The 11,609-nt window shown below is 39.1% G+C and overlaps 1 protein-coding gene and 1 pseudogene across 1 annotated transcript in view; one reads left to right on the forward strand and one right to left on the reverse strand.

Annotated features, from left to right (window-relative positions):
* Nucleotides 1–1,273: 1,273 nt before the first annotated feature.
* The window catches only part of LOC110283934 (protein PRRC2C-like), a 21,749-nt gene continuing 11,413 nt past the window's right edge, over nucleotides 1,274–11,609 (reverse strand). Inside the window, 4 exon segments of the mRNA XM_021149483.1 lie at nucleotides 1,274–1,323; nucleotides 10,269–10,286; nucleotides 10,289–10,407; nucleotides 10,460–10,710. Coding sequence (XP_021005142.1) covers nucleotides 1,274–1,323; nucleotides 10,269–10,286; nucleotides 10,289–10,407; nucleotides 10,460–10,710 — 438 coding nt within the window.
* On the forward strand, nucleotides 4,141–5,205 carry LOC110284341 (annotated as a pseudogene).

Raw genomic sequence — 11,609 nt, forward strand, 5'->3', positions numbered from 1 at the left:
CCAAGACAGGGTTTCTCTGTATAGCCCTGGCTGTCCTGGAACTCACTTTGTAGACCAGGCTGGCCTCGAACTCAGAAATCTTCCTGCCTCTGCCTCCCAAGTGCTGGGATTAAAGGCGTGCGCCACCACTCCCGGCCAAGCAATAAAATCCTATATGAACATTAAATGTCAGCTTTGTATATATTTGACAATTACAAAAACAGTGATAATTAATCTATTCCAGAAGATACACTAATGTTCAGGATAACTTCTCCATCATACTGCATTGGCTCCAATTAGGACATTAAGGTATGAACAATGTGTTTCAATAAATTAATTTAACATAGGAAAAATACACTAAAAACAAAGAAAAATAAATCGCAAATAAAATCTTAAAGTGTACAGAGATTTGTGTAAATGAAGAGAGATTTGAGACCAGGATTAAGCCAAATATTCTTAAAATAAGAAGAGATTAAGCTTCCACCTATTTGTCACAAATAGAAGCTATTTAAAAAGTCAAATAAAAATATTTTTCCTTAAAACTGTACATAATGGCATACATCTGCCCTCCTTGCACTGAGCAGAGGGCTGGTGTACAAATGAACTGTATGTTGAAGGCTCACAACATATGATCATCTTTGAAGAATGCCTCAAATCTTGAAGAACAGTGGAAATACCTCTATTTTATCCTAACAAGTCATCAAAAACACTTTAATTAGATATTGTTACATTTTATTCATGGTACTGCACTTAACCTCTTTCAGTGTACAGCATCACCTTGTGTGCATGACTACTGCTTTAAGGAGTAGGTATCAATCCTAAGGAGTGGGTATCAATCCTCAGCTTATATCCAACACATAAAAAGACATAGAAATAAAACTTGCATTTATAATATTCTAACTAAAATATTTTTTGAAATTGCAGTTGTGTTGAAATGAACAAGATAAGTCTAGTTAACACCAGAACAAAAACAACTTTGGGTAATTCTAGTGTAGCAGAATCAATTCTTACTAAAGTCACCTAAGAGTCAAAGGACATAGTCTCTTGAGTGATGGGAGCAAAAGGATCAAGCGCTCCATCTAGTGGCAGCAAGAGTAACTGCAGAGGATCTGAAAGTACCAGCCTGGCCCAAACCCACAACTCAAGAAAACAATTCCGTAGGCTAGACACATAACTGAGACCTAAGACAAAAAGGTTATGGGTAGGCTTGAATTTCAGGCATATCAAGTTAACGATTCATTCATAATTCATAAGGTTTATTGATCATTCTAATTTGAATGCTTGAATAACGACTTTATAAGTATATTCTACAGCAGTGACTTTTTTTTTTTTTTTTTTTTTTGCCTATACTGCCTTTCTTTATTGCTATAAGCCTTTTATAACTTTTAGACAAAAATTCTCTACATAAGAGAGAATTACCTCATAAATAAAATGTACAGACGGGTATCAATAACAAGTTCAAAGCAATGTTTCATTCTGTATGCTCAGTATAAATAAATTCAAAGCAACAGTTTTTACATGGTCTTACTTTATTACAGCGCACATCGGTGGCTTCATCCTTGGATCTGACCTAGAATGAATGTTTTTCCTTGATCCCAAATTTGTCCCAAGCCTATTTCTTATTTTCGTGTAATTTGGAAAGCTCACTGTATTCCTTATTATGCAGTCTTTACCATTTTATGAGGAGGGGGCAACATTCTATTCTTGATTCTAATTTTACTATATCTTTATATCAAAACAACTAAAACCATCTCTTAAAATTTTGTTCCTAAAATTATTTGAGTCAAATTAGGCATCCTATAAAATCATTGTTTCTTCCAAACAGTAGTAATTCATAAAATTTTATCTTTATGTTGATCTACAGGAAATTTGCTTAATAGGGTAGGCTAATGCCCAGGCATCCTGAGGCTATATAATAGTCACATGAAAGGTATATCAGCTGCAGGAAGTAACCCTGAGATGAAATCTCTAGGGACATTGCCTCTCAGAAATCAGTCTCCACTGGTGTTACAGCACATCTCTGTGACAATCTTCATTACAGCCAACTGCTACATATTGGGAAAATACTATAGTTTTTACTGTGTTCTTAAAAATCCCATTCTACTTAAGAGTATATGTTCTACTATACTGAAACAAGAAACTCAGAGTTCTTCAAGCAATTTCATGTACTGTTGTGTGTCAGTGGAGTTTAGATATGCCTTCAGAAGTAATACAATGGTGTTTTGAATACCTCATTGTCAGGTGTACTCATCACGAGTGCATGTATTCTGTGAGGTTGACACTGAGTACAACTTCTGTAAGCGATATGTAATCTGTGGAATTTATGAAGCATGCTGAGTTACCAATTCCTTTTATTTGATTCTTACTTAGTATGCCTTTGTACCATGTTTTCTTCCATTTACTTTTTTTCTTTTTCTTTTTCTTTTTCTCTTTTTTTTTTTTGGTTTTTTGAGACAGGGTTTCTCTGTGTAGCCCTGGCTGTCCTGGAACTCACTTTATAGACTAGGCTGGCCTCGAACTCAGAAATCCGCTTGTCTCTGCCTCCCAAGTGCTGGGATTAAAGGCGTGCGCCACCACGCCCGCCATTTACATTGTTCTTACAAAAGATATGGCTTCCCTTCTCTGCGTAGTGGAATCCCACCAGTGATCTTCCATATTCTTCACTAACCATAGAATTGCAGTTATGCCTTCCTTGGCATTCAGTGAAAGAGGGTACATAAGTACTTACCTTGCTATTTAGATGTGTAAAGTTTAAATTTGACGGGAAGATGTAATTAACAGTTTAAAAAATGAACCACACCAGTGCATGGTACACTGAATACACTATTTCCTTGAACTAAAACAAAGTCAGCTCCACAAACTATTGAATTTTTCACAATACAAAACAACACTACAAGTATTTATGAGATATGAATAAAATTCACTAAAAAATGTTAGGGCTCTCTATGAAATATAACATAATTTATGCCGTATTATTACTATAATATGATTACATCACATATAATCATATATATTTTATGTGATATATATCATGTGTATAATGATATATAATATAGTAATACTATCTATAATATGTTATACAATGTGAATCTTATAGACCTAAAATGAGACAATTATATAAACATATATGCTTATATGTAATATAATTATGTAGTATATTTGATATCTCATATGTTATACAATACTACTCAAATAAGCTTAAAATTAGACAATTTTACATTATGCTCTGTAAAGCTCCCCATAGAAAAAGTTCTGAATAAAAGGAAAAAGATTAACACTCCTAACTTAATAAGACAATTAGCATAACTAAGTTCATGACCCTCAATTTTACAGACATAAGAGAAATATCAATAAGAGTGCAGGAGGGTAGAAAGAGTTCTCATTAGTTAGTAGCACTTGGTGCTTTTAAATTAGGTCTAAGTTGAGTTGCCAGAACCCATACCAGGCAAGTTATAAGTTATAATTTATAACTGTAACTCTAGTTCTAATGAATCCAGAATACTCTCATGGACTCACAAGACACTTGCCCCAGTGTCATTCAAATACAGAGACTTGGACAAACATATCCATCAATGTATAGTAAATATATTCTAAAAGGTTATTTAGGATAACAATAGAAGAATTTTATATAAATAAATATAAGCTACATTTTAAATTTTTATTGCTTTCTCAAATACAGCTCTTATTCATTGATTCAGAAATGGATCCAGACGTTTAAACCTGTAAAAAATTAAGATTCCCGACAGAAACCAAATAAATAAAAGCCAGAAAATAGCTAATAAATAAAAATGGCAAAATCAGAAGAAAAGGAAAAAAATCCGAGTATTATATGTTTCTTCTAGAATTAAATATTGTAAAATAGACAAATAGAAAATTACGTTATACATAATGGACGTTTAAATCCATTTATTTGTGATATTAATGAATTTAGTGCAATATTAGCCTCCACTAAAGAGATTGTTCTGGCCCGGGAGAATCTGCGTTGAAGAACAGAGCATTTATTTTATTTTATTTTATTTTGTTCTTTGTTTTTTGAGACAGGGTTTCTCTGTATAGCCCTGGCTGTCCTGGAACTCACTTTGTAGACCAGGCTGGCCTTGAACTCAGAAATCTGCCTGTCTCTGCCTCCCAAGTGCTGGGATTAAAGGCGTGCGCTCTGTCCGAATGAATGGGAACCGGAAATTGGATGTTTATAACCAAGAAAAGCAGAATTTCACCCAGCACTTCTCCCAGATCGTGAAAGTGCTGACTGAGGAGGAGCTGGGACACCGAGAGACAGGGGATGCTATTACCCAACTCAAGGAGGTCCTACCGTGCAATACCGTAGGAGGCAAGCACAACGGGGTTTGACCATGGTACACGCCTTCCGGGATCTGGTGGAACTGAGGAAACAGGATGCTGAGAGTCTTCAGCGGGCCCTGACTGTGGGCTGGTGTGTAAAACTGTTCTAGGCTTTCTTCCTCGTGTCAGATGACCTCATGGACTCTTCCCTCACTCGCTGCGGGCAGATCTGCTGGTATCAGAAGCCAGGCATAGGCTTGGATGCCATCAAACGATACTCTGCTTCTAGAAGCCTCCATCTACCTCCTGTTGAAGTTCTACTGCAGGGAGCAGTCCTACTACCTGAACCTGCTGAAGCTCTTTCTGCAGAGTTCCTATCAGACTGAGATCGGGCAGACTCTAGACCTCATGACAGCACCCCAGGGCCATGTGAATCTTGGTAGATACACTGCAAAGAGGTACAAATCTATTGTCAAGTACAAGACCACTTTCCACCCTTTCTACCTGCCTATCGTGGCTGTCATGTACATGGCAGGCATTGATGGGGAGAAGGAACACGCCAAAGCCCTGAAGATCCTGCTGGAGATGGGCTAGTTCTTTCAGGTCCAGGACGACTACCTTGATCTCTTTGGAGACCCCAGTGTGACTGGAAAGGTCGGCACTGACATCCAAGACAATAAATGTATCTGGCTGGTAGTTCAGTGTCTGCTGTGAGCCACTCCTCAACAGTGCCAGATCTTAGAGGAGAATTATGGGCAAAAGGACCCAGAAAAAGTGGCTCAGGTGAAAGCACTGTACGAGGCACTGGATCTGCAGTCTGTGTTCTTCAAGTACTAGGAAGACAGTAAAAACCACCTCAAGAGTCTCATAGAGCAGTGCTCTGTGTCCCTGCCCCCATCCATCTTCTTGGAACTTGCAAACAAAATCTATAAGCTGAGAAAGTGACCTCGGAATTGGAGAGGCTGGGAGGGAGGGATCTCAATAAATTATTGTACAACAACAACAACAAAAGAGATTGTTCTGCTTTTCAGGCATTCTCCTCATCCATAAAACAACAACAAACTCTTACTATATTCCTGATAAAACAATTTTAAAATCTTATATTTGAAATCTTATATGGGCGTGGAAGTCATCATACAGTTGCCTGGTCTATTGATGGAACTCAGCACTGAAGACCTTTCAGCCTGACTCTTGACCATGTTCTCATAGGGTCAGGTAAGTAGTGGTTGAAGTCAGTGATGAAAGAAGCCATTCAGGTAAAGCATTCTGATACTAAATGTTTCTAAAGACAGCAAAAAGCAGGAAGTTGAAAGGAATAACATTTTGGAGATATTCAGAGGGAAGCATCCATTTAGTCTAAGACTTTGTAGATTATCTATACTGTCATTTAAGGTATATGGTGTAGGCCAGTCAGAGCCTAGTAGGGGTCACTACTATGGAACTCAGCACTCCTGACCGATCCACTCCCCTCTCTAAGCCCAGGCGCTGAGATGATGTCAGCAACAGGCACCAACCATCATTTCCAGTGTGGCCTTACTGGGCTGCCTCAGAGCCTCCAGAGGCCTAGCAGTGATTTTCACAGTGATTTCCACCTCTACAAGATTAGCAGCACTGTAGCTCTAGTTAGATACATAAATCCCCAAACCTAGTGCACTGGAAACTAGAAATTTGCACATTAACAAGGACTCCAAGTAATATTTGCATATGAAAAAGATAGTGACAACTTTACCGGTAAGAAATAAGAACCTTAAAAACCTGTTATATATATATCATATAATTTCAATTCCTGAAAACCAGGATGGCCTTGCACAAGCAGCAAGCTTTCCACCTATGGAATTAAAGTATGCAGCACAATCCAGAGTGCAGAGACACTATGTTACCTTAGTCTAAGCCCCTATCCACAGAGGGTTCAAGGCAACTCTTAGGTGTTGGAATTTCATTGAAACTGTAGAAGAAGTTTCTAAACACAGCTAAATTGGTCCATAGCCTATCCCACGCACATACTTCTGTCATTGAGGTCTCTGTTTTCTTCCATTAAATCTGAGCAAACCTCATTGATGTCTTTAGTAATAAACAGCGATGCAATATTGTGCTTTATAGCTGTGGCATGCAAAGGGGATGGATGGCTTTTATGGCTGTGGAGTGCCAGAGTTGACTTACAAGGAACCATATATCTCTTCTTAACCTTAGGTAGGGTCACTGACTTCAAGTAGGATAAAATCTACTACAAGTAATATAAATTCCAGCTAAGTCAATAAATTACACAGAAGTGTAATGAGGCAACAGAGTACAATCACGACAGAAGCTTGCTTTGTTTTATTAGTTGGTTGAGAATGTCACACAGTGTATTTTGATCGTATGTATCTACTTCCCATATTGCTTCTAGATTCAACCACCCCTCCCCTTCTCACTCAACTTAACTTTCTATCCATTTTCTTTTCTTTTTTTTTGAGTTTTTATACCAAATAGAGTTTGTACTGCCCATATACTCACAGATGTGTTGCCTTCACTGCAGAGTAATCAACTCAATAGAGGCTGCACTCTTAAAAATAAAAGACTCTCTCACTTCCAGCAGATATTAAATGCCAAAACTCCTCAGTCAAGGATGGGAATTTCAGCTTGCTATCCCTTTTTATGTTGGAATTTTATCTGGCCTGAGTTTCTACAGGTCTTGTGCATGTTGTCACAGCTTCTGTGAATTTGTATATGCAACTCCCTGCTGTTTCTGTTGTAGAGAGAATCTATACATACCTGTCAATTTAAAGAGTCTATGGCCAATGAGCTGAGGCTGGAAATAGGAGGTGGGAGTTCTGCAAAGAGGGAGAGGGAGAGGGAGGGGGAGGGGGAGGGGATGAAGAGGGAGTGAAAGGGAGAGAGAGGGAGAGAAAGATTCGAAAAAGTCAAGTCAGTCACGGGAGATTCAACTCAGACTTAGGAGACAGATGCATGAAACATGTGGTATGCTTAGAACATAATAAATTGAATTATTGAGATATGAGCTTGTTGGGGAACAGAGCCAAGGTTTTTGGCCTAGGCATTTATCCATATATAAGAAATCTCAGAGCCATTATTTCTGGGAACAAAAAGACCACAGGAGAAAAAAAATCCCACAGAAAACCATAGAAAGATGATTTTTTTTTGGTTTTTCGAGACAGGGTTTCTCTGTGTAGTCCTGGCTGTCCTGGAACTCACTCTGTAGACCAGGCTGGCCTCGAACTCAGAAATCCGCCTGCCTCTGCCTCCCAAGTGCTGGGATTAAAGGCATGCGCCACCACGCCCGGCTGAAAGATGATTTTTAAGTGTTCCGCAAACTCTGTCTCTGTGTTTCATCTCTCTTTCCTTGGACTCAATGCTGTGGCAAAATTGGGGTCAATGTGAAGAAACAACACTAACAACCTAGCTGAAATTGCAATGTAGGTCCCTCTAGGTGATAGTGCCTACAACAAGGCAATAGAGTAAGTGGGGCTCAGATTACCCCACTCTGCTTTTCATGAGTTCTGAGGCCCCCAGACATTGCAGAGCAGAGATGAATCATCCTCATTGACCCTGTCTGAATCTCTAACCTACAGAAACTGTAAGGAATGGTAAATAATTGAGTCATTAAGTATTATGATAAATATTTTGCTGTTCATAGTAACGGAGTCATTAGGTGTACAGAGAAACTAAGGAAGGAACAAAGGAAGAGAAGCAGAAAGTGGGGGAAACAGAATGAGCATATTCTTGGTTCTGTGCGAAATCTCTATGAGGCAGTATGAGAACGCCAAGCCTTACTGCGGTGTATTTGTGGAGTAAAAAGTGGGCAAACTACCCTGATGGCTTTCTCACATTTTTACAACTAATCAGCCAGCTTCCTGTGTGTTAGCTGCCAGCCCTTCCTGGCTATGGTAGCAGGTTTGGGGAACCTGCTGAAGGTCTAGGTTGGACAGTGTAGAGGTCGGAAGCCCTCCTCACTAGAAGGTGCAGTGTGTTTACTCCTGAATTTGTTGTGGCTGCTGTAACAGAAACTAGGATATTAAATTAAGCTAAAACAAAACAAAACAAAACAAAAAAAAATAAAAAAGAAAGCAAAAAGAAAAGAAAAAAAAAAAAACCAAAGCCAAACCTTAGTTTCTCATCTATAAATCAGTCCTGGAACACAATAACCCTGTAACTAAATCAGAATCAGCCAGGAAACAAGCCAGCAACTGTGGACCAGGAACAAGTTGAACAAATAATCTGTGTTAGCTATAAAAACTTAAAATCAATGTTGGTTGCCCCTATTTATTATCATTATCATTATTATTCTTCCATACACTGTTGGCACTAATGTCTTCCCACTAGGTTCTTCCCATACGTGTGCACTTTGATTACTACAATTCACACAAAATTTTTTTCATTATTTAGAAAATACTTTATTAGTTTTTGTAACCAAACTCACATAGATAAAACCTTACATATTTAATACATTGTGTTAACCTTGTACAAATGGAAAAAAATTAAGTTCAACATTTTGAGACCAATATGGCTATTAATTTCTTTACAATGCCAACTCAACACAGTAAACTGAGAAACTTTTTTCCAAAGTTAAATTATATACAAATTACATATATATAAAAATTTATACATACATACATACATACATACATATATAGACCAGTAATAGCACTATGTATAAAAAGACCATCAATATAGCAGCAACAACTTTTCCAGGTTCTGCAGTCATTTGAACAAAATTGTAGAGACATTAAGCACACTCTATTAAAAAAAAAAAAACAACAAAACTGTAGAAAACAGCACAGTTCTGTTATTCTTGTGGTGCCTGGCACCACTTTTTTTTTTTTTTTAAATTAGCTTCTCAGTCATCAGGAAAGAAAACATTCTGAGCAACATCATTAAAAACAGCTCTGATAAAGCACAGTTATGAATACGTATCATAAAGCAGGTGCAGGCTCGTTTACAGTCACAGAGGTATGATACGGTACTGTCCTACATCTATAATACTAGAGGGTACAGAGGATTTGAGACTTGACTCTACTGTTCCAGCAGTGGGCCCAAAGGATGGTGTGACACTGCTCTGTAAAGGAACACACTCTTAGCAGCACAACTCTAAGAATTCATTCTCTCCGTGAATGTCAGCTAAAAACCATTATTTTAAAAAGAATGAAATATCCCTAAATCAAAACCGTATACCCACTGGATTCCTATGAAGATGATTTAGTGGAGACAAGCTGGACTTCACCTTCCCAACACGTTATCAAATCTGTTATGTTTAGATGGGGAGACCTCCAAGGAAGGAGATGCCAAGTGGTGCTTCAAAACTTTGGACCACAATCAAACCCAGCATCATTTTAAATAGAAGCAGAAGGTATATGTTGCTCATCTGAGTATATTCAAGGAAGCCGACATCAATATTTAATCATCTGCTCACTCATCCAGGAGGAAGGGGAGATCAATCGGTTACTACTGTACTTTATTGTGTTCAGCAGAATCACCATTTTACAAAAATGGCAAGCTGCCATAATAAAAGATAAGGCTCCTCTATCCAGCACCAGTTAGCATCATTTTACTTTCAAGCCTAGAAAAGCCATAGACACATCCAAAGAACACGAGGGAGCAGAAGAACTACAGCTGCTGTATTAATGGGACCAGCCAGTGTGCAGCTGAGCAACTCTGTGGTATCGCTCTCCTCCTCCTTGTGCTGTTTCGTGCTCCATAGGACTATACTGTATGCACACTTGTATCTAAACCAACTGAAGATGCAAATGTGACACAGGAGGTGCGAGCCCGTGGAGCCTCATTGTAATTGGTGTAGCAGCTCTGTCAGTGTAAAATGCACTATGCCCCTTGTGTGTCTCACAGGATAATGTCACAGATCACTTTACCCCTGATCACCCGCTCCCAATAAACCACAAACTTCATGAGATTTTGTTTCTTTGGTTTTGATCGCCTAAGGTTTGATTGGTCCAGTTCTAACAAGTTGGTGGTTATGGTGGGTGCAGGGGGTGGCTTTTCTTCTACGTTTTCCTGGCAGGTACCAGGAGGGTCAGAGTTTCAGGTTTACTTGTATCACTGTCCACTCTCTGGGCTTTGCCTCCTATCTGTTTTCTCTGTTGCTGTTCAGAGAAAAACCGCTGTGTGGACTGAAGAACCTCTGCTCTCTGCTTTGCCAACACCTAGGACTAAATGTCTTGTGGCTGAGTCCTCTTCCCACAGCTTCCTTCTGGGTGCTAACTGTGCAGGAAACGGCTGTGCCATTCTCACCGTGGCAGGGGCTGACTGGAACGGTTTCTGATACACAACGCTGGTCATTTTGCTAGACTGGCTGTTTGGATTTGTTGATATAGACATGAATGGACTAGACGTTGGAGGAGTGCTTCGATCACCAATTGGAGGTGTTCCTGGTTTGATATCAGCGCCACTCCCAAAGGCTTTTCTTTTTAGTTCCATTTCAGACATTTTTCTTGCAGTTGCCTGTCAGGGGCCAGATCCTGTGGGGGTGGGGTGGGACCAGAGTTCTTTCTTTTTCGGTTCTTCTTGAGGCAGCTGAGGGGAAGAGCATCTTACGAAATTCTGGGGTAAGTCTTTGTCTTACGAGATATTTAGGGTTGCTGTATAATAAAAAGTTTACTTATCTAGGTCTAAGTTACTATGCTGTTGTAGCTGACCTGCCTTTTGTGTTCCTCTGAGGCCAGAAACTGCAGTCTCTGGCACTTAGCACCTCATCCTAAAACAGCAGGAGATTAAGTAAAGGATTAATTGCTAGAGCCTTTCCCCTTTTGTCCAGATGCCTCTTGCTTGTCTGGCTAGGGGGAAGTTTGGAGCAGTAAACTTCTTTTGAACCAGGAGAAGAGAATAACACTTGCAGAAGGAAAAACTTTCACATAAGCAAATATGCATAATCTCACATGTTAATATACAGATTCATAATGCTCACTTATACATATCCATTCAAAGAAGTTGGGCCCAACTTGCATGCACTCTCACAATGACATTCTCTCTCTCTCACACACACATGCATACATTCTCACATACATACTCACACACACATCCATACTTACATATGTATATGGAGGAGCAAAAGACCAAGCACCCATGCAGAAAGAACTCACTCATTCTGGATGAAAAATGAGCTCCAATCTTTATTGCATAGAGAAAGAAAAAGCTTCTACTCTTTTAATGATAAATGAATTAAACCCACTTTTGTAAGAAAAAAAAAAAGCTCTGTTCCTTTTAATAAGACTAAGCCTGCCTTGTTATTAAGAAGGGACCTGGGGGCTGGTGAGATGGCTCAGTGGGTAAGGGCACCCGACTGCTCTTCCAAAGGTCCAGAGTTCAAATCCCAGCAACCACATGGTGGCTCACAACCATCC

Source organism: Mus caroli, chromosome 17 (assembly GCF_900094665.2).
Source record: "Mus caroli chromosome 17, CAROLI_EIJ_v1.1, whole genome shotgun sequence".
In the NCBI taxonomy this organism is placed as follows: Eukaryota; Metazoa; Chordata; class Mammalia; order Rodentia; family Muridae; genus Mus; species Mus caroli.